Raw genomic sequence first — 22,316 nt, 5'->3', positions numbered from 1 at the left:
AGAAACCCGAAATTATCTTGCATTATAATAAAAACAAAGTAGTAGTTGACGAAATGATTGGAGAGTATATGTGCAAGAGGCAGACAAAACGTTGGCCTATAGTTCTGTTTTATAATATGCTAGATGTGTCAGCCCTCAATACCTATATTGTTTATAGTGAGACTCATCCAGAACTCCATGCCAACAGAAAGGACAAGAGACGTCTATATTTGACAGAACTTTGCTATGAACTTTTAATGCCTACCATGATCAGATGTTTCCAGGAACATCCAGGGCCTAGAGATAAAAAAAGAAAGCGATGTTACATTTGTCCATCAAAGCAGGACAGGAAATCGGAGGGTGTCTGTACTACCTGTGGACAAAATCATTCTTCCGAACAGATAACGTGTGAAAGATGTTGCAGTCATTAGTAAATTCAAAAAAGGATATTGCTGCAGCATGTTTACTGCAACTTTTATATAAAAAAGTTGACTAAAAAAAACATTATAAAGAGTTATATCGAATGAGTATATTGGGCATTTTAAGCCCGTTCAGTTTCTTCTTCTTTTTTTTTTTTTTCCCACAAATTTTTTTTAATTATTCACATCTCAGGATGCATTCTCTCTAGCACTGGTGTCTGCCCGGAGGTGATCCGTAATGGATATGATCTCTCCAGTTAAGGCTGCCGGAATGCCCGCATTCTACCAGCCTTAGCTGGGGACACCAGGAGGTCAGGTCCATTACAGATCCCCCTCCTGGCAGACACCAGCGCTAGTAGGAATGCATCCTTACTTTGCATTTATCAAATAAACTTTGAAAAGTATTTTATTTTTATTATGATATTTGCACATGGGCCTAAAAGGCTCCAGGTATGTAAAAGTGTAGATTTTTATGGTTATGCATTGTAGGGTTAAAAGGAAAAATATGGTCAGATGAAACAATAGCATTAAAGGCCCAGCTCGCAAGAGCTTACAGTCTATGAGGAGAAAGGGCGGTGATTATGTAATGGTCCAGCCATTCTTTAGAGTTTAAAAGGATGGTAGTTGGGTAGGGCATTCTATTTAATTGGTGGAGCTCAGGAAAAGTCCTGGAGACGTAGATAGGAGTTTCAGATTCAAGAGGAGAATGATCTGGGATTGTTGGCAGAGCATGGGTAGGTTGGTAGACAGGAAATAGACTGTACCTTGTAACAGTTTTCCCTGTACCCATTGTGTTTTTTATGTTTTTTCATGGACACATCTGGCACATCAGTAGTCTAAGATTCCCTGACATGCTCAGTGTAATGTGATAAGCACACTGTTAATGGATGTGTTACAAGCAGCACTACATCTGCAGCCGCACGCATAATTATACTACACGGTTATCTTGCATTTCACATTACACAGAATACCGTGCAAGATTCCCAGCATTTTAAGAAGGTTTTAATAAATCATTCTGTCATTTACACATTTCTCTCAAGCACCAGGAACAATGGGAATAGTACTGTAATTGCTAATTAACTTTAAAAGTTGATTATGAGATATTGTTGGTGATTAAGCACCCTCAAGGCTTAAAAAAATCCATTTTTTTCATTTAATAAAGACAGCATGCTTAGGGCACATTTGTATATTAATCTGGAAGCCATCATCACGTTGTAGATAGTAAACAGATCTATTGTTTTTCAGGGGATACAATTTAACAAATGCGTCGGTGCTGTCATCATAGTTTCCAAACACTTAAGATGTTTTATAGAGAGAAATGAATATGTAGAGTTGGGTGGGCAAGAAATTACAGTGAAACAACCACCCAAATTTAGGGTTTTGTACTTGTCTCTCAAATGATAGTTTGGATAGGGGGTACATGTCTAATCATTGAGTCCCCTAGCATTCAAATAAAACTGGGGTTCTCGAGTACCACATTGGAATAGAGCATTGATGTACACAAATTAACAGCAAGCGCATTTATGTAACTGGTACTGCCGGGTTGGTGTAGACTACTGTCCTTTAGAAGATTTGGTCGCACGTGTACGCCAATGCTTCAATAGTATGGGGCTCGGATTTCGGTTCCTAAAATTGGTGAGTTTTTCAGACCTCATTCCCACCTGTAAATCATATACAAAATATTTGGATACGAGATCAGTTTGTGGTTTATGTGCTTCCTGTTTGGCTTACTCTTAGGTTACATTCACACGATGTATGCCTGCCATACTGTAGTACGGCAGGCATACATCGGCACCGGGGAAAGGAGGAGGAGGGGAAGTGCGCCGCTCACCCCCGCCCCTCTCCTTAAAGTAGCGGAGGGCCCGACACCGTATTCCGTCGATAGATAGGACATGTCCTATCTCTCTACGGCCTACGGAAAGGCACGGTGCCACATGTGTGCAGCACCGTACCACTGGCCTATGGCGCCGTGATGCCATTGCGGTGTATGGGAGACATATATATGCATATATATATATGTCACCCGTATATACGCCCCCCATACATTTGTGTGAATGTAGCCTTAGGTAGACTAAAATCTCGAAGTGTCTACAGTGACCACAGAAACCTGGAATGTGTAAAGAACAAGATAGCAGAGATAAACCATGGCAGTTAGTTGGGTGGTGGAATGTTGAAGATATAATAGGTGATCTTTAAAGAACAACTGTAAAGTTTTTTTCCCACAAATCAAAAGCTCTTAGGACGTAGAACATCTTTGTTACCTATTGTATGTGCAGCAGTTTCTTTGCTATACCCCTCACCACTACTATACCACTACTCTCCACCATAACTGTCATTAACTGGCAACCTTCTTTTAGAAGACCACCCCTGAGAATACCATTTTTAGTGCATGTTTGGGTAGTCTTCACAAAGAGGTTTCCCTCTATATAGTGTTTAGAGTAGCCTGAGGATAACCCATTAATAATTATTCCTGGCCAGCCACTTTTTACTAGTTTAATATGTTGAAAATGGAGGCCACAACACAAGTGTGAACAGTGGTATTAAATGTTTATCATTCAGACAGTAGCAGATGGAAAAGCAGAATTGAACAGAGGAGGGGCGCAGTTTTCTAGCTGGCATTAGTAATTCCATGTGTGTGCCGGATTATTTACATTTGCCAGCATTAGATTTGCCTCTGTACTTGGAGTGCTATGCGAAGGACAAGAAAGCTGTGTGAGGATGGAGTTCTAATAAGTGGATTAATTCTCTGTAAACATTGTAATAGGAATATTTACTGCGTGCAAAGCGCTGCTCCTGCATTCATCTATAGTCCATTTAAGTTGTGTAAAGCGGTTTGGAGATATGATAATCAATATCAAGACTGCTTTAATCCATCCCTATCTTTAACTAGCATGTTCTCCGCTGCCCCATAAATCGGCTAGTCCTGGCAGTTCATGGTGTTCTGAAAAACATGACTCTGAGCTAACAGCAGAGACTGAAGATTGCTGTTGGCTTTCAAGGTGACAACTGTAGAGCTATAATACCTGTGGGAATTATTTCCGTCTGGTTGCCAGCAGCGGCAGTTTTCTACTATTTTGCTTTCTTCCATTGCATTTCCTTTATAGTGCAATTCATTACAGTGAGAGGAGCGATTCTGTTGAAAAGCTTTGACAGTAAGGTCTTAAGAAAACACATGAAAAATACATAGAGATGGCTGCAGTGCAAAAGGCCGATTTTTTAACTTCAGTTCTGCTTAAAGGTTCTCCGACACGTTGCAGGGTATTATGTCGCAGAAATTCTGTCCACCTGTAATGCATTTAGCCCTTTCTGCAGTCTGATTTAATTTTACACAGTATTGGTTCCATGAATTCTGAAAAGGGCTGACGCGCTCCGCTCAGTGTGATCCAAGCCTGCGAACATAGCGATAGAAGTTTTACTGCACTGCTACTTTGGAAAATCGCTATTTTATGACTTGTGCTGATAAAAACATGCTATTTAGTTGTATTGATCTGGCCGTCGATTTGCATGATTGTATGACAATATGTATTGCCCTGCATGGATGCAATTTTAATGAATCTGTTATAAGGGCTCCGTCTCATATTTATTCTCTCTGCACGCGGACATGGAGCGGGGAGTCCTTGTTCTTGTAATGACCCCTTTACCATTGAAATATAATGAAACCTGGAAATAAGAGATTTTAATTTTCTCCCTGTTTGTCTGATGTAGGTGGCTTGTATGCAGCTTATCAATGCACTTGTAACATCGCCTGATGATCTGGACTTCAGGCTTCACATCAGAAATGAATTTATGCGCTGTGGATTGAAGGAGATATTGCCAGTAAGTGCCCTGTAGTCACTGTTTTTACATTAATATTTAAATTTCCAGGCACCTGAGAGGAAAACAGATTTTCATAAACTTCTCTTTTTTTGGAATAATGTCATCTATTGGCAGAGACGAGATGTGCTTGAAATAACCCTAGTGTTATTATTGTATATATAACATACAAGCCACAGTGTGCATGTTTTTCGGGTGTCACCTATTTAAACATTGATTAACTGCATAAGTGCCCTGCTTTTATAGATTTTTTTGGAAGCATTAATATTCCCAGACATATATCAAATATTATTCTTAATGAAACTGAAGGCGACCTGTCAGGTCATTTTCAGATCCTAAACCAGCTATAGGTCATGGACCTGCAGTTTAGGATCCCAAATTGACCTGTGGTTTTACAAGGGGAAATAAAAACTCATCTAGATGTGAATCTGATGAGACAACACAGAGTTACACCTGAAGATCCTGTGCCTCTCCTAATGCTTAGATGGGATAACACCACGGATTTATTGTGCATGTGCCGTACGTACTGTACTTGCATAGCGAAGCTGGGGTGTACTAAGCAGACTTCCTTTGCTGCAACGTGGAAACTCTGAAAGGAGTCAAGGAGTGTGTTAAAATTTATCTTACAGGGTTATTTGGGACACTAATCACTGGTACATTAGTATCTGTGGGTGGTTTATTGTTCCAAATTGGCACGACAGGTTCCCATAAAGAAGGACTGTCATCCTGTATAAACCTACTAGCTGCTGCTTACTAAAGTAAGCAGCTCCTAGCGCTACCCCAGACATAGCAGTCTGCTAGCTTTATTGGAACCTTCTGTTAAAGCTAGCAAACAATACAGTGCGTAGCGCTGTGAATGCCGGACCAAGCTTACAGCGGGCCGGCGTGTAAGGGTAGTCTGGCCCGAATCTCAAGAGGGGGGAGTGCCCCGGACTGCCACCTCCTGAATACACTGCACCGCTCTAAGCTTGTTCTGGCGTTCACACCGCTATGTATTGCAGTGTTTACTACCTTTATCTGAAGGTTACAATACAGCTAGTAGTTTAATACTGCTACCTCTGGGGTAGGACTAGGATCTGCTTACTTCATTAAGCAGGTCTTAGCGGGCTTATACAGGGTGACAGGTCCTCTTTAAAAACGGTGTTCAACGTTGTAGGAGATTTATCAGCAGTGTTCGAGAGCACAATTGTTGTAGTTGTCCATATCAACCAATCAGAGCTTTAATTGAGTAAATAGCTGTGGGAAAATGAAAGCTGAGCTCTGCTTGGTTGCCATAGACAACTAGAAAAGTTCTGCTTTCAGAAACTTCTGATAAATATCCATGGCTGTAACATTTAAAGGGTTCACTCAGAGCTAGTCAGAGCCTAGGTTTGTCTCTTTATTAAATTGTATAGCATTACTAACCCTTGTATGGGAGAAAAAGGCTCCTAAATTGGAGCAGATTGTCTGTATGATGAATGTTTTACATATGCCTCTAGCTATATGTATTAGTAAGTCTAAGTCTTTTCCCCACCACACATAGCAATTAAAGAACATCCGCAATGATGCCTTGGACATCCAGCTGAGAGTGTTTGATGAACATAAGGAGGAAGACATGATTGAGTTTTCTCATCGCCTTGAAGATGTCAGATTGGAAATGGAATATCCTTTCTTAAATTGCAGAAACTATAGTTTGAGACCTATAATAATATGAAGGCATAGGCAATGCAAAGTGGCTTTAATAAAGATTGTGGAATATTATACTGGCAACTTGTTATTTGGAATAGAAGTATTCCTATACTGGCTTTCAGCTCAGACATAAAAGCCCACATTAGACGTCTGGGGCATTCAGAACTTCATATTTATTTGTCATAATGTAAATCTATGATTGACATAAACATTTCCAATTGGATGAGTTACACGTATCTTGCTCCTTTCACTGCTATTCAGCAGTCTTCTTCCTGCTTTCGGCCTCTGTCACCATTGCTAGGTACTTCCTGTATTCTTTGTGCTGAAGACATTGAGAATGTTAACCCCTCTCCCCCTGAAGTGCTCTCAGCTGATTTCCTCATGGCTGCTTCTAGCACTCAGTCATGTGCTCCCAGAAGCCCTAACTAATGTAATAACAAAACACTGATACTCTTATATCTCCCTATATAGCCTCAGCTTTCCCTACACTTGTATATAAACAAATCATCCACCAGAAGCTGTAGCTCGTACACAGTCTCCTCTCCCAGACGAGAGAGATTAGCAGTGATTTGTGCATTGTGCTTCTCCAAGTCTTCAATCTGCCCCGTGTGCTGTGCTGCATTTTTTTTTTCTAATTGAATAAACTTTCAAATTTTTGCTTATTTACATGATTCAGTCTCTGAGGGCGCGTTCACACATGGCATTAACACATGCGTTATGTAACCGCAATGTACTCACGCAAATCTCCTCTTCTCAGCCGTAATGTGTTTGAAAAAGCATGTGTTACTGCCACACGTGAACTCGCTCTCCACACTATCCTGTGTGGGTCCGTCTGATGCACAAGCTATGGTCTCATTGGTCAGCAGCGCAATTTTGTGATGTCACATTGGCCAAGCCCCGCCCCTTTATTTGCTTAGTTTAGGTATTTGCATGGTTTCTATGGGCCAAAAAAGGTGCTAAATGGGGACTGAGAGGCAAAATACTTTAAGGAATGATTCCCAGGGACACCGGTAACAGAATTATGGTTTTTTGGGGGGTTTCTTTGATTGCTCAGAATTATGGTTACCCTAAGTATTTTTTTTAAAATAACGTTTCACACCTGACTATAGCCTGTGCTGGTATTGCGGCTCAGCTGTATGGAAAAAGAATCTGATGGAGTTTTTTAGTTGCACCATGCTCATGGTCAGGTGAGAAACAAGTTTTGGAAGGGAAGCAGCCATGATTTTCAACCCTTTTTGGGTGGATCCTAATGGCCGAGAACATTTAATTGGGAGATGCTGCTCCTCCTCTTTTTCCAATCCACTCCTGATTTGAACATCAAAAACTGCATCTAAAAAACTGAACGTTTGGATGCACCGTTGAGGTCAATCATATTTTCATTTCTTCAAATTTATCTCTATGCCCCCTTTTCTTTGTGGTATCTGATGCTATTCCATGTGATTGTAAGTATAAAAAAACAAGTAATGACTTGATAAATATCAAATATATATATTTTTTTTGGTAATCCTGGTTTAGAGAATGTAATCCAAAACCTTCCTAAACAACTAGCTTTACAAGCCAAAAACATCAAGCTTTTAATGTACAAAGGCATACCGTATTTTTCGGTCTATAAGGCACACCAGATTATAAAGCGCAACATCAATAAATGCCTACTAAAACATCTAGGTTCATATATAAGGCGCACCTGATTATAAGGATGAATGACCAGCAGGTGGCAGACCTGTGCACAATGCAAGGCAGCTGTTGTCTGTACGGTTCATATATAAGGCGCACTTTTGATTTCTTAGAAAATCAAAGGATTTTTTGTGCGCCTTAGGCTACATTCACACACATGTATGGGGGACGTATATACGGCCGATATACGTCCCCCATACACTTCTATGGGCTCACGGCCCTGTACGGGAGCGGTACGGTGCCGCACACGTGCGGACATGTCCTATCTTTCCCCGTATTACGGCGCCGTGCGCCATTACTTCCTATGGAGAAGGGCGGGGGTGAGCTGCGCTCACCACCTCCTCCTCTCTCCACGCTGCCGTGTGCCCGCCGTGCTACGTTGCGGCGGGCTCACAGCAGTGTGAATTTAGCCTTATAGTCCGAAAAATACGGTATCTGGAGACTATAAACTTTATGTTTACCGGTATGTCCTCTTACTGATTAACATCTGATAAAGGCAAAACAATGTCAGAAACATTTTAATGCACATAATTTTCCAGTCCTTATTAATTTTTTCCAGATCTTTTTTAGATGTATATTGTATGTCCAGCAGCTTGCCTATAACTTAAATATTCACAGTGAGCCTTGTGCTATTGGCAGTGAAGGGTTTGGAATAACCTTCGGCACTTGCTGATGGACATGAGAGACTAGCAGATTGGGCAGAATTATTAAAAATATTTGAATAGTGGAAAATTATCATATACAATTGCTGTAATGTTATATGAAATTTTCATTTCCCGTGGATAAATGTAATTATATCCTGGAGTCCATCAGATTTATTACCTTAACATTGGAACTGATGCCAGCGATGTTTTCAGTGTGCTGTGGAATTCTATCAAGAACACGTATTCTGAAGGATATTTTCTTTCCATTCTACAGCATCTTCTGATAATCCGGAATGATAATTTTGCAAGGTTGGAATTATATGCTTATTTGTCACCATGTCCTATTTCATTTATAAAGTTTTATATGTTTATTTCTCATGTCATTTTACTGAAAGCTAGTCTTTATGATTTTTTTTTTTAGATAAACCCAGTTTCAGGGGTGGCGCAGAACCATAATGCTAGGGGTTTGTGTCACTTTTGCATGTCTTTTTCTAGATGTGATAGTTAAATATATAGTTTTTGACACAACTTGAAATTGCTGCTGCATGGGGGTCATCCAGAGTTCTCTACTTTTTCACGTGTTGGGGCTCATTTACTAAGGGCCCAGCGGACCGCACTTACGTCGGACATCCCGACGATTTTAAAAGAGGTTTTTGGCCCACAAGATCGGATTTAGGAGCAATCGCGCCGGCTTTCATGCAACACAAATCACATGCGGGCTGTCGGACGATCCGACGGATTCGGACAAACCGCGGGATTTGACTTCAAAATTGTGTTGCAAGCCAAGCACTTACATGCATTGGGAAGAAGAAGGTGAACTCCGGCGGACCTGATCGGGGAAGCAACACATGCAGGATATCGGGTGCACGATCTTCATGAATTGCGGCAGAGTTCATCCTCGTCAGACATTCTGGATCGGGGATCGCGCAGGGACCAGGTAAGTGAATGTGCCCTATTGTTTTTGGTGGGAAGACGGTCTATGGCAGTGGTGGTGAACCTATGGCACTGGTGCCAGAGGTGGCATTTAGAGCCATTTCTGTGGGTACTCAGACCATCACTCCAGGAAAGAGTTCACCAAATCCAATCCAAATTTAAACTGTATTGGTTGCCTCAGAGGGCCGATATGATTGAAAGATGTGTAAAAACAGGTAGCAATTAAAATGTTGGCACTTCACGGTAAATAAGTGGATTTTGGTTGTAGTTTGGGAACTCTGACTACAAAAGGTTCACCACCACTGGTCTGTGGTGCTCAGTAACCCCTTGCCGTAAGATCAAGGTTTACCGTATAATAAATTGCCATGAAATATTATAATGAATGCAAGATGAGAAAATTTACATTTAATAAAGTTTCATTTAAATGAGGACAATGCTTCCACCCTGCTATCTTGAATGATAAAATTCTGTTTTCCAGTAAAGTATATATTACTATTTACAAATGACTACGCAGTTAAAGAAACAGTTATGCTTAATTATTATTATTATTATTATTATTACTACTAATGAAAAAGAAATCTCATATTCTAAAATCCCATGTACCGTATATTCCGGCGTATAAGACGACTTTTGAAGACAGAAAAATCTTCTGTCTTCTCTGGGGTCGTCTTATACGCCGGTAATCCCGACCGCCCGCCGTGTATTCACGGCGGCGGTCGGGTCGCGCTGCATGGAGAGGGCTCACGGGCATATTGCAGCAAAGGCTTACCGGTAACATATCGGTGCTAGCACCGATCGCGGGTGTTCTCACAGCGTTGGCTGCCGGCAAAGCTGCCGGCAGCCTCAAAAAGATGGTGGCGCATGGGCGATCCGTCTCCATGGTAGCCTCGGGTCTTCCGAAGACCTGAGGCTATTTCGTTTTAACCCCTTTATTACAATGTGCTGATAACACATTGTAATGAATGAGGAAAATCCCCATATACAGTATGGCAGTATATGGTAGGATCGATCAGACAACCTAGGGTTAAAGTTCCCTCGGGAGTCTGAAAAATAGTATAAATAAAAAAAAAATTATAATAAAAAAACCTAAAATTTCAAATCACCCCCCCTTTCCCTAGAACTGATATAAATAAACAGTAAAAATCATAAACACATCAGGTATCGACGCGTCCGAAAATGCCCGATCTATCAAAATATGATAACGGTTTTTCAATGCGTTTAACCCCGTAACGGAAAATAGCGCCCAAAGTCGAAAATGGCACTTTTTTGCCATTTTGAAAAATATAAAAAAAATCTATAAAAAGTGATAAAAAGGTCGTACAGTCCTAAAAATGATATCATTGAAAATATTATCAAATTTCACAAAAAATGACACCACCCACAGCTCCGTACACCAAAGTATAAAAAAGTTATTAGCGCCAGAAGTTGGCAAAATCAAAAAAATTATTTTTGTACAGGAGGTTTTCATTTTTGTAAATGTATGAAAACATTATAAAACCTATACAAATTTGGTATCCCCGTAATCGTACCAACCCAAAGAATAAAGTAGACCTGTCATTTGGGGCGCTCAGTGAAAGACGTAATATCCAAGCCCACAAGAAAATGGCGCAAATGCTTTTTTTCACCATTTTCATTGCATTTGGAATTTTTTTTCCCGCTTCTAAGTACATGGCATGGAATATTTAATAAAATAAAAATTTAAGGTACAGTATGGTAACGTTTACAGTAAAATGGATGATGGTAATGTTATTGTTGTATGCCTTATGTTTATGAGCGACAGTTTTCCTGCTATATACCTGCATGTCATAAGAATTTAAATTTTTTTAAAAAAAGGACCATGTTAAATTCAAATCTGTTTTTTTTTTTAAATTTTTACCGGTGTTTTGTATGCGTTGGAAAAGGGGTAGTCTTATACGGCGAATATATCTTAAACTCTATATTTTAATCAGCAAAGTAGGGGGGTTGTCTTATACACCAGGTCGTCTTATACGCCGGAATATACGATACTTTAAAACCCATATCTTTTTCATACTCATAGTGTATGGAGCTGTTAAAAAGACTTATTTTTGTGAGACTATCAGACATTTTTATTGAAACCATTTTGGGTACCAAGTGACCTTTTATAGTAGTGAATGGAGAGATGGGTGGCAGGTTGTTTACATAACTCCCACATATGTAAATTGGAGTTTTGGACTTTTGCAGTTGCCTCTCCATTTATTCCGTACCTGGAGGTCATTTGATTTGGAAGGACAGAGGTCTAGGTGTCTCTTGTGGATAGGCCCGGCTTCCAGATAACTTGCCTCTCTCTGACACTCGGGTCCAGCTTGGCTCCTTCTTTCACCACCAGCCTCTGTTGGTATACAGAAGCCCAGTATTGGTATAGCATTGACAGCACATGCCCTTTACATACTTATACCCCAGTACATTAGCCTGCCAGCCCCTGCCCCAGTACATTAGCCTGCCAGCCCCTGCCCCAGTACATTAGCCTGCCAGCACCTGTGCCCCAGTACATTAGCCTGCCAGCACCTGTGCCCCAGTACATTAGCCTGCCAGCCCCATTGCCCCGTTATGGAGCCGGACCCCCCCGCCATTATGATTGAACCCCGGACAGTTGATTAAAAAAAATTAAAAATCTAACCGGACCTCAGCCGCAGCCAGACGGATCGCATAGAAGACCCGCGGGTCTTTAAAGAAGCAGAGAAACAGTCAGTTGAAAACCTATGGTTGGAATTGGGTTTTTAAAAGCATCTTTTTTTTGAAAGGATGGGGGAAGTTTATCATATGTCTGTGGATGATGACAACCCACCCCACGTTTTGATACATGAGCAGGCTCTTTTCTCCTGATGTATCCCGCAGGCGGCTGTGCTGGCATACAGTGCTATACAGTTTTTGCGTGCCAGAAAAGAGGACAAGCACTGATAAATATTTGTCTTTAGCTGCCTGCATATATTGTTCTGTCAATTACAGAATCACAAATTTTGATCTGAAAGATGAGATTCTTATCTTTAATCTTTAAAACCGTGTTTCTAGAAACTATTGAACAGCAGATGTGACACTTGCTGTAGCCTCTAAACTTGACTCGTCTTTGACAAAATATGACTCTTCTTTACTCCATTTTCACATTACTTGTGGGGAACATTCCCAAAAATGTATGAATTGTAGAAAGGACATTTCATACCTCACCTTTTAAGTCTTATTGCTGCTGAAACATTTTTGGTATTAATATATTATGCTGATGTGTTCAGTCTTAATGAAAGCAGCTCCAATTTACTGCACCAACTTTACATTGATAAAGAATATATTGTTTGCTTTTTCTTTCCTTTTGTTCTTTTTCATTGCTCTGATGGCACAGAGACGATGGAGCCAGCTCAGAGTGATGATTTCTTCTGTAATCGATCTGTTCAATATTCCCACCACGTGTTAATTTGGAGATATTTCTTGCATTATGGGAACGTGCTTGCAATAAAATGTGACACAAGAACTGCTATTAAGGGGAATTATTTGGATTACATCTATGTAAATAACCAGCGGTTGTAAAGCCACCCTCCTCTCCAATGCTTTATTTTTCCATCTTCAGTCATTTAATTTGGAGTTCATTGGCTATGTCAATGTCATAAATATATGTAATGCCATTCTAATAAATATTTGTTATTATGACGCTGTTATCCCTAGTAATTGGCACATGGGATTGATCATGTTTTCCCATATTTGCCTTTCATTACTCCTGCTTTTCATGGAACACTTTGCATAATTAGTTTAGTTGTTATAACGTGTGCGTGTGTACATAATGCTGGAATAAGAGCTCTAATCGGGAAATAACATTAAAGCAATTCCCTTCATGACAGCAGATAAATAATACGCTTAGAGAGCGGCTTACAGTAATACATTGATTTTTAGTGTGTATTGTGTTCTAAGCACCTGTGACCCAGTCACTTCTGACAATGAGACAACTTTCCATTTGCGCAGTTTAGAGGGATCTTCATGGGGATTAATTGCAGTGTGTTTGCCACATGCAGATTTTTCTGATCATAAGAGATGGGAGAATGTCGTGTTGTGGAATAAAAATGAAATTGTTCCTCATAACGTAGTGCTTTATTGGATTATCCACTTCTTACCTGGATAATTTATTCCGCCGCTGTCCCCTGTGAGGACGAACGGCACCATTTTAATAATTTAAGAAAAGCAGAGATTGATTCTTTTGTACCAACTTTGCAGTCTGTTTTTATGCCTGTAGATTAGTTGACCATTCTAAACCATATTACTTCATGTACAGCATTTGTTTAATTTTTTTCGTGTTCAGTTTGATGGATCTGTAGACGTTGAAATTAGAAGCCTTGATGTAGCAATTGTTTTGTTCACGCTCCACGGGAACTAAAAATAACAATTATCCAAAGTATTAGCGTTAGAGAAATATGATGTCAGGAGTCCTTGTCTGTCGGCCGAACAGAAGTGTCCGTACTGTAAGAACTGTTCTACCGACATATATGATGCAAAGACTCCCCTGTGCAGTGTGTTCAGTCCATGGGATCGGACCAGCACAAAGATCCTTCTACGTGTGCTTAACACACGGTTCTAACCCCCTACATTTTCCAAGTTCAGGATGCTGGATGGGGCATGTTTGTGACATACAGATAGCTCCCCTGTAGAAGTTGGGGGCAATTTTAGGAGAGATTTGATGGGAGAGGTGAGAAAACGTCTGTTTTGCCCTAGTTGTCATTCTTACCAGGTTTGTTGACTATTCTTGGCTAATGTATAGTCCAGAGAAGATTAGGATAAATTGTTTATTTTGTGTATATGAATGACATTATCAATATCACCCATTTTTACAAGCTTTAATCAGAATTTTTACTAGTTTAATTTCACACACCTGCACACCTGATGAGTAAATTAAATATACTTAGGTTATGAAAATGGTCAATTTTTTATTATATAATTTTAATATTTAGATATCTGAGACTGTACAGTACATAGTTTATTAATGTAACTATAAGCAACTTTTGATTCATGTATATGTAATGTTTGTTTATAGGTTAGGTATTCTGTATGTTAATATATTAATACATTATGATGATGCAGAGCTGTTTGGTTACACATCTTCAAATAATTTATTTTTTTTACTTATATTCCTCAATTTAACAATGTGTTTTTTTTCCTCCCCTCTAAGACCACAATATTTCAAAATAATAGAAGAGTGTGTATCTCAGATAGTCCTGCATCGTAGTGGTGTAGATCCTGATTTCACTTACAGGAAAAGATTAGATGTGGATTTCGGTTATTTGCTAGGTAAGTGTTACCATCAACTGCTCAGCTGGAATATTGAAACTCTGACAGCTGCTTTTTGACTCAAAACTTGTCTATTTCTTGTTTTGCAGATGTCTGTATTGACAAAGCAAAGACAGAAGAATTTGAAGAAAGATACCTGGAGATGGCGAAAAAAGTTAGTACGTTAGAGATATACTTAGGACTACAAAATTACGTAAGAAAAGGGTTTTGGATAATTATGTGGCATGCTACAATCTGGTCAATGGAGAGGAATCATTTTTGATGACAATCTATAAAATAGCATGTCACATCATTCTAGAATAGTATGCTTCTTGAAAGCTGTATCCTTCTGATGCTAATGCTGCTTTTCCTCACACTACAAGGAAGTCTACCACCTCCACGAGTGTTATAACCTGCTGTCATTGTGTTGTACAGCAATGCACTCTGATTTTCAATATACATTTATTATATTTGTCCATTATGCCATTCCAGGATATTCCCAGTTTAGTCTGCATGCTAATGAGGCATCTGTTAACCAGTTTTCTCATGATTCTCAAGAGACAAATCTTCTGCTTATGTGAGGATAGTGGTCCAGGCGGGAACAACAGTGCTCTGGGTAAGGAAGACATGATGTTGGTTCTCCAACTGCGTCATTAGCATATGGATTTAAATGGGAATTTCTTAGAAATGGCATAATGCACAAAAATAATAAAGTTTTTTCTGGAAATAATGTGCATCTACAAATTAATGCCATCAGATTCTAATACTTGTGGAAATGTGGTAAACTTCATTTTAGACCATAATTTACATGGAGTTTTGTTTTTGGAGAAAGTATGTGCTGTGTTTCTGTAAAGTTTAAGACTGTGTACTCTTACTTTGCCCCTCCTCTTAGTTCCATTTTTTATCAGAATTTTGGTTAAGCCCCCTGTTTCTTATGTCATGTCCCTTTTATCGAGGTCACACCTGCTTTGGTACAGTGGCTGGGTTATTTTTTCCTGCAGAAAGAGTCCAAATATCACCTAGTACAGTGGTGGTGAACCTATGGCACGGGGCACTCTCTATGGGCACCCGCGCCGGCACCCGCGCAAGCACCCCACAACAGACTTTGCCAGACAGGACTAAAGGCCTCTTGCAGTCCCAGGCAGCCCAGGATCCTAGAAGGAAGCTACAATCATAACCAAAGCTTTTTCTCCTTCTTTGTACTGTATTGGTGTCCTCAGGTGCCTATACAATTTAAACATGTGACAGAGCAGGGAGTAATAAGCTGCTGTTTGAATTGTTGCATCGGTACTTTGCAAAAAATATGTGGGTTTTGGATGTAGTTTGGGCACTCGGCGTCAAAAAGGTTTGCCATCACTGACCTAGTACATACAGTGTTATACATCATTATTAACTAACTTTGGCTAACAGATCCATTAGTGATTCACAAAAATAACCGAATAATAGGCAGTATGAGCTTTTGGTTGCATTATTATTATTATTATTATTATTATTATTATTGGTAGATAATATTTTTAAGTCCTATATATCTATTTTTTTTCATTGCTGGGGGATTGTTATTGGGGTGACTAGGCTGTTTTAATATAGAATTTATTTCCTTACCTAGTTTTTCTGTATTTTTAAAATAGGCATTTCTTTTCTTTCTTTTTTTCATGTATACATTTTTTCTTTAAATGGCCACAAATAAAAAAGCCGGTGCTGATTAAGATTCAGTTATCTATGTGCATATTATTAACTTCCGAACAATCCAAGCAAACGTTAAAATAATAGCCTTACCTTGAAACATTCACTTGAACCATCATCTATCATATCCAATTTACTTTCATCCTAAGAAATAAACACAGTATGGATTTCTCAGTCTTTGGCATTTCACTTCTTTCAATTCCCATGAATCTTGGAAACTCTGCAGGATATTTCTTTTCTCAACAATGAGACAGTAATGCAGTGAAACCTCTTCATTATTGGAGATTTATTTTTACAATATGTGACTTAATCTCTTCTGTTTTTAATCTGTCTGCATGATTCAGAATGTCATGGGCACGGAGAAGCACATTTATCTTGTTTTTCCCATTTGACGAAGCAACATGGTTATTTTAAATGAACATATAACATACAAATTGAATGTGTTGCCCAAAGCATACATTTTCACTAATATATTCTTTAAGTTAAAAACTATTACATTTTATTAAACAAATTTAGAAATATGGGATGACAATTGTATACATAGCTGAAACAGCCACAGCTTCAAATGATGAATTGTCTGCACGTCATATACATGTAATAAGTAATGTGTAATATATATATATATATATATCATCCCCCACTTGTCTCTGTATTTGCAGTCATCCACCACTGTTCTAGATGGTCCAGTCAGTTTGTGTAATGGAATATGGCCACTTGGCATTTACCATTACTATTTCTAGCCTATCTAAAGAAACAATATATGAAATGTAGAAAATGCTCTACAATCTCAAAATATTTAAAGAGAACCTACCACCACGAATCTACCTATAAAGGTAGATCGGGTGGTAGGTGGATGTAAGGGACGCGAGGATAGCTCATGCCGGCTACTCCACGTCCCAGTAGCCACATAACGAAATTTACATATTAGTTGAATAAAGTTTACCAAAAGTTAGCGGGGACGTGAGGATTAGCTCTAAAAAGAGCTATCCTTATGTCCCTTACATCCACCTACCACCCGATCTACCTTTATAGGTAGATTCGTGGTGGTAGGTTGCCTTTAAGTCCCTTACTCTACCTTTTAATTTAAAGGAATGTTTCACAAGGGCTAGAGCTATTTTCAGATGTTAGGGTGGCAGGGGTGGGAGAGCATAGCAGCCTAAAATAATAAAATACTAAGTGTGTTTCAGACTACCACTGACTTTGCATTATAGATGATACCTGCCCAGTATGATGTATTTCCAATAGCTCAGGGGATAATTTGGTTCAATACATATATCTTTTTTTGATCAACAGCAAAACATAATAAAATTGTCCAAACAAAGTATAAATATGGGTTTAGAAGCTGTATACACTATATTGCATGTGTGTTATTTAACTAGCTTATCGTAATTTTGCCTAATTGCAGAGGTTTAAGATGTAATTTAGTTTATTAAAGTAATATGTTCCTTTGTGCTTCTTTTTTCTCTGCATTTCATCCTTATTTAAAGGAAATCTATCATCAAAATCCATCATGATAATCCAGGGACACTTGCTCCTAAATAAAGGCGCAGCGACTCTGGTAATCTTCTTATATTTGTTATCCTTGGCAGAGTTTCTAATAAAATAAACTATTACATTTATGCTAAGGAACATTTTTGATCTGGCTTTATTGTACTGTTTCAATCTCCCCCAGTGCTGACTTCACAAGTGCTGAAGAAGCAGGGAAGAGGGTGAGACAGTGTAACAACTTGTAAAGCTAGAACACAGATGGGATTCCGTCCTTCAGACTAATTAGAATCATTTTAAAAGTTGATTTTAGAAGGAAGGAGGCCATGGTTAACAATTATAAGAAGATTCGCACAATAATGGCGCCTGGGTCATGGTAATTGTCCTTGATTTATCATACTGGATTTTGATAGCAGATTTTTTTTAATCAGTTTGTGTAGCTCAGCTTTCTGTTCTGTATCCACTGACAGCAGAGACATAGAGGAGCCTCTTAACTTAACACTTTAAATCTTTAAAGTGTCTTTAATCTCGTTTGAGAGCTGACTCGTCAAGAGAAATATGCTCTTGGTATGGAAAGAGTTAATCATTAGCCTTCTCATCTGTCTGGTTGGAAGGAGCTCTGAATGTTTTCAGATACGTAGCTTAGCAGAGCTGCTTTACTTAATGAAGTGAATTACAATTTACTATTCTTACCTGCTCTTTTCATTTCTGAAATAATAATTTAAAAAAGGTTCAAAGGTTTAGTTACTCTTTAATTTTTTTCACACCATTCATTACATTTGTTATAAAATCTATTTTTGTATCATGTATTTTACAGTCTAGAGAGAACCTGTGTTCCTTTCCCTTACCCTCAGTGTAATGAAAACAAAACACTGAATTTTTAGTAGGTATGGATTTGGAAAATGACACTAGGTATTTCTGTGCTTTTCAGTACGAAGAGGAATTTACAATTCGCCAAGAGACCCAGTCCCAATTGCAGAAAAATGAAGAAAAAATCAATGAACTTCAAGCAGAATTACAGGCTTTTAAATCCCAGGTAATGGACCATGTTAAATGAATCTATTGAATACAAGAACATGACTGTAGAAGCAAATTCCACTTAATACCTTTCAAACATGAGTAGGATTTCAGATTTCTTAACACCCTCTTGGAATTGTTTACTATCAATTTTCTTATTCATAGGTGCCACTTTAACGTTCAAAAAGTATTATAAAGAGTCATTAATTAGCCATGTGTGATCTTAAATTGATCTATTTTTGTGCTTAATCTTATGTTAATTAAATGTGTTTCATTTAGGCTTTGCTCTCAGTGTCACATTTGTTGTAAGTATTTAACCACAGAGGGTAAAAACTCTTCAGCTCCTGGATTTGGCATTCATCACTGATCTTTGTCTCGACAAAGGAAATTATTCCTTCAGTAATCTATTTTGTTGAACCTACGGCTTTTGGTAACCTGCAGTGAACGATAACCTGCCACATAGAAAAGAATATTCCGTGATAATTTTTCAATTTCGGAAAGTAAACAGATGAGAACATGACAAAGCTCCATTATTTCCTATATAGGCATGTAATTGTTCTGTTTCACAAGTCTTAAATATATAGGGCGTATTTGTGTGTATGGTCTACGTTGGTTATTATAAGAATACACAAGAAAAGGAGAAAAGTTTAAGTATAAATGATAAGAAATAGTATTCACCGCTTAGCTTGACCTGCTGAGAGGGGACTGAAAACGAGCTTTAGGAGTGTATAAAATGATGGCTTCAAACCTTAAGTAGTGAATTTTTAGTACATTTGTATTATTCATTTCATTTTTATTGTATACACATCTAATATCAAGAAATACGCAGATACTCTGGATAGCCTCGGGCAGTCCTTACAGCTGCTACTTACTGTGCTGGCAGGTGATCACAACAGGCAGTATTGCCTGCGACTGATTTGTTAAAATTCAAGAGTTACAATATTTTTAATGCATCCCTAGTGGATTATTTATAATGAAATGTTCTAAATATGCCTCAACCTTCTTCTCTCATGGAAAACTTGTGTACAAAACTTATACTTAATGCAGGCAGTATAGAGAAATTACCATTTTAGAGTTTCGTAATGTCATAGGGGACCTCTCTTGAGCATTTAGGCCTACAAAATGCTTACAGCATGTTGTCCATGATGGTGACAGGTTTACAACTTCTATATTCTAGTAGACTGAGCATCAGAAAGAAAAGGAAGTCTGAACAATTTATATAAAAGACCTCTGCCCTACCGGACTGAATAATGTTTCACAATTTGGAAATACATTTGGCAGCTGTTGCACAACTGTCTCTGCTTTGTATTGGTTTTCTCACACTACATACAATACTTTGTGTTGCTAAGAGATGAACTGTCCTCTTTCCTAATATGATCACAAAAAAAGGAAAATATAGGTAAGGTCCAGCTTACTCCTGTAACATTCTGAGATTTGGCAGTATAGACCCAAAAAACCTGTGAGTGGTGTCCCAAAGCTGCAGTGGGTAATCTTGTTGTTAGGGAGCCCCTATTTTTTTGCTATTGGATTTCCTCATATAACCTTTTAGGTAAATGCTAGTGTCCCCCATGAAATTACAGTTGTGGAATATGAGACCCCCCCCCCCCCAAAAAAAAAAAAAAAACATCAATAAACAATTTCTTTGTTCCATTTCATGAAGTAATTGACAGCAGAGTGGTAGCATTTTCTTTGTATATACAAGCATTCAGCACTGATTGATAACTTTTTTTAAAATGTACATCTAGGAGGAATAAAATGGGAGCTGTGCAACACACGAGTTTAAAGAAAAAATCATCATCCAGAAATTGATGAGCAGTCCAACATATAATCCAATTTTTTTAAGAGGCCCGTTTACTAGTTCTGTATAATGGTTTCATAGTTCAAAGTTCTGCCCTGTTCACATCTGTGTTGTGTCTTAAGGTATTTTATTCACTTCTTGGAAGCCAAACAAAAGATGGTCAAACAAACAGAAAAGGTCGATTTCATTCTATGAACACCAATCTTGGCTTTGGCTCACGTTTATGGAAGTTAATAGCTGAAGACCTAACGGAAATGAGAACTGGACCTTATCAGATTCATTGCGCCAGATGATGGTGAATGATTATCTGGTGCACAACAATAAAAGCTCATCATTAATTCATGTTTTCCTTAATTTTACCATTTTTGTTTCAGATACAGAAAAACAAATAGAGATGAGAGCTTAGCCTTAATGTATATGTCTGTTCATATGCCTGAACATTTCATTATAAATAATCCACTAGCAAAACCTAAAGCACCAATTGCCTATTACATTCAAATCTATAGTTTGGGAAAATGTTGGCGTAAAAGAAATTGACATTGTTGCACACACTAACATTACAAAAGTCTAAAGAGAAGGATATGAAATGGAAGCTGTGCTTTATTGATCTAGTCCTGTTGTTTAGTTATTAATGTACTGAATAATTATTGTATGTGCCATATCATCTCAAAATATTTGTATTCGATCATGAAGCCCATATTCATTGCTGGCTTATTTTCGTATACGTTTCTTTTTCAGTTTGGAATTTCTGATAATGAAATCAAGGCGCTTAAAGCATCTGGAAAATTACCACAGATAGAAATCCCAATAGCTCCTCCACCACCACCTGGACCTGCATTTGGATCTGCGCCTCCACCACCACCACCTCCTCCACCACCTCCACCACCACCTCCTATGGTGGGAGGACCGCCTGGTGCTCCACCATTGCCTGGTTTTTGTGTAGGCCAGCGCTCTCCTCCTGCAAAGACTCTTCCTTTTGGTCTAAAACCTAAAAAAGAGTTCAGACCTGAAGTAGGGATGAAGAGGCTCAATTGGCAAAAAGTATTCATTTTATTTGTCTCCTTACAATATCATATCATATATATTTTACACATATACATGACAATTTATGTCTTTTCACAGTTGATGTTTTTCAGAAATGCTGAGTTCATTTAATATTCATTCATAAATTCGCAAGGAATGTCCATGTGGATTCAATAGCCTTGTTATATCTTAGAAACTAAAATTACGTATGCACTCAAGCGCGGTCTTCGCCTGAGTAGAATAATGATCACATGACTTGATAACCCTTTTGAGTCCAAGGACACAGTCACCTATTGTTGGGAAGCATAGATAAACCCCTCTGCCTGGCTATTGCTTCTATAGCACTTCATAACATAGTCCTCAATATTATCATACCACTACACTTCTCATTGAAATGGAATATTGTGCTGTGACTGTTTGTAGAATAGAGGTTAGAATGTTAATGCATCAGGGTTTTTTTCTATATTCCTTTTTCCCTTAAAAATTCTGTGTTTTTTTAAGGTTTTTTATTTGCATTTATTAATCAATGGAAAATAGTTATTATTCATGTTCTTTTGTTCAGTTCTCACAATTATTCCTTAAAATGTGTTCTTCATGTATATGTCCATGGCTTTGTAGACAGATATGGCCTCCATTAGTGAAACTTATGATAAGGTTAAGAACTTGTATGATCTGCTGCTTAATGACTAACTAGCCTTATGTGGCTTTCTGCAGCAGTCACATTGCTTATCAACAAAACTACTGTATATTTCGGACTATGAGGCGCACCATCAATAAATTCCTGCTAAAATGCCTGGGTTCATATATAAGGTGCACCTGATTATAAGGATGAATGACCAGCAGGTGGCAGACCTGTGCACAGTTCAAGGCAGCTGTTGTTTGTAAGTACGGTTCATATATAAGGGGCACTGGACCATA

The 22,316-nt window shown here is 38.5% G+C and overlaps 1 protein-coding gene across 3 annotated transcripts in view; it reads left to right on the top strand.

Moving 5' to 3' along the window:
* DIAPH3 (diaphanous related formin 3) overlaps positions 1-22,316 on the top strand; it is a 403,620-nt gene that overhangs the window by 124,978 nt on the left and 256,326 nt on the right. For all 3 annotated transcript variants that reach the window (XM_072135306.1, XM_072135307.1, XM_072135305.1), the window contains 7 exons: positions 4,104-4,214; positions 5,734-5,852; positions 8,390-8,506; positions 14,295-14,413; positions 14,503-14,567; positions 18,492-18,596; positions 21,114-21,416. In XM_072135306.1, coding sequence (XP_071991407.1) covers positions 4,104-4,214; positions 5,734-5,852; positions 8,390-8,506; positions 14,295-14,413; positions 14,503-14,567; positions 18,492-18,596; positions 21,114-21,416 — 939 coding nt within the window. The remainder of the gene's footprint in view (positions 1-4,103; positions 4,215-5,733; positions 5,853-8,389; positions 8,507-14,294; positions 14,414-14,502; positions 14,568-18,491; positions 18,597-21,113; positions 21,417-22,316) is intronic.

Source organism: Engystomops pustulosus, chromosome 2 (assembly GCF_040894005.1).
Source record: "Engystomops pustulosus chromosome 2, aEngPut4.maternal, whole genome shotgun sequence".
NCBI lineage: Eukaryota > Metazoa > Chordata > Amphibia > Anura > Leptodactylidae > Engystomops > Engystomops pustulosus.
The sequence above is the reverse complement of the archived record's forward strand: the minus strand, read 5'-3'. Positions and strand labels throughout refer to the sequence as shown.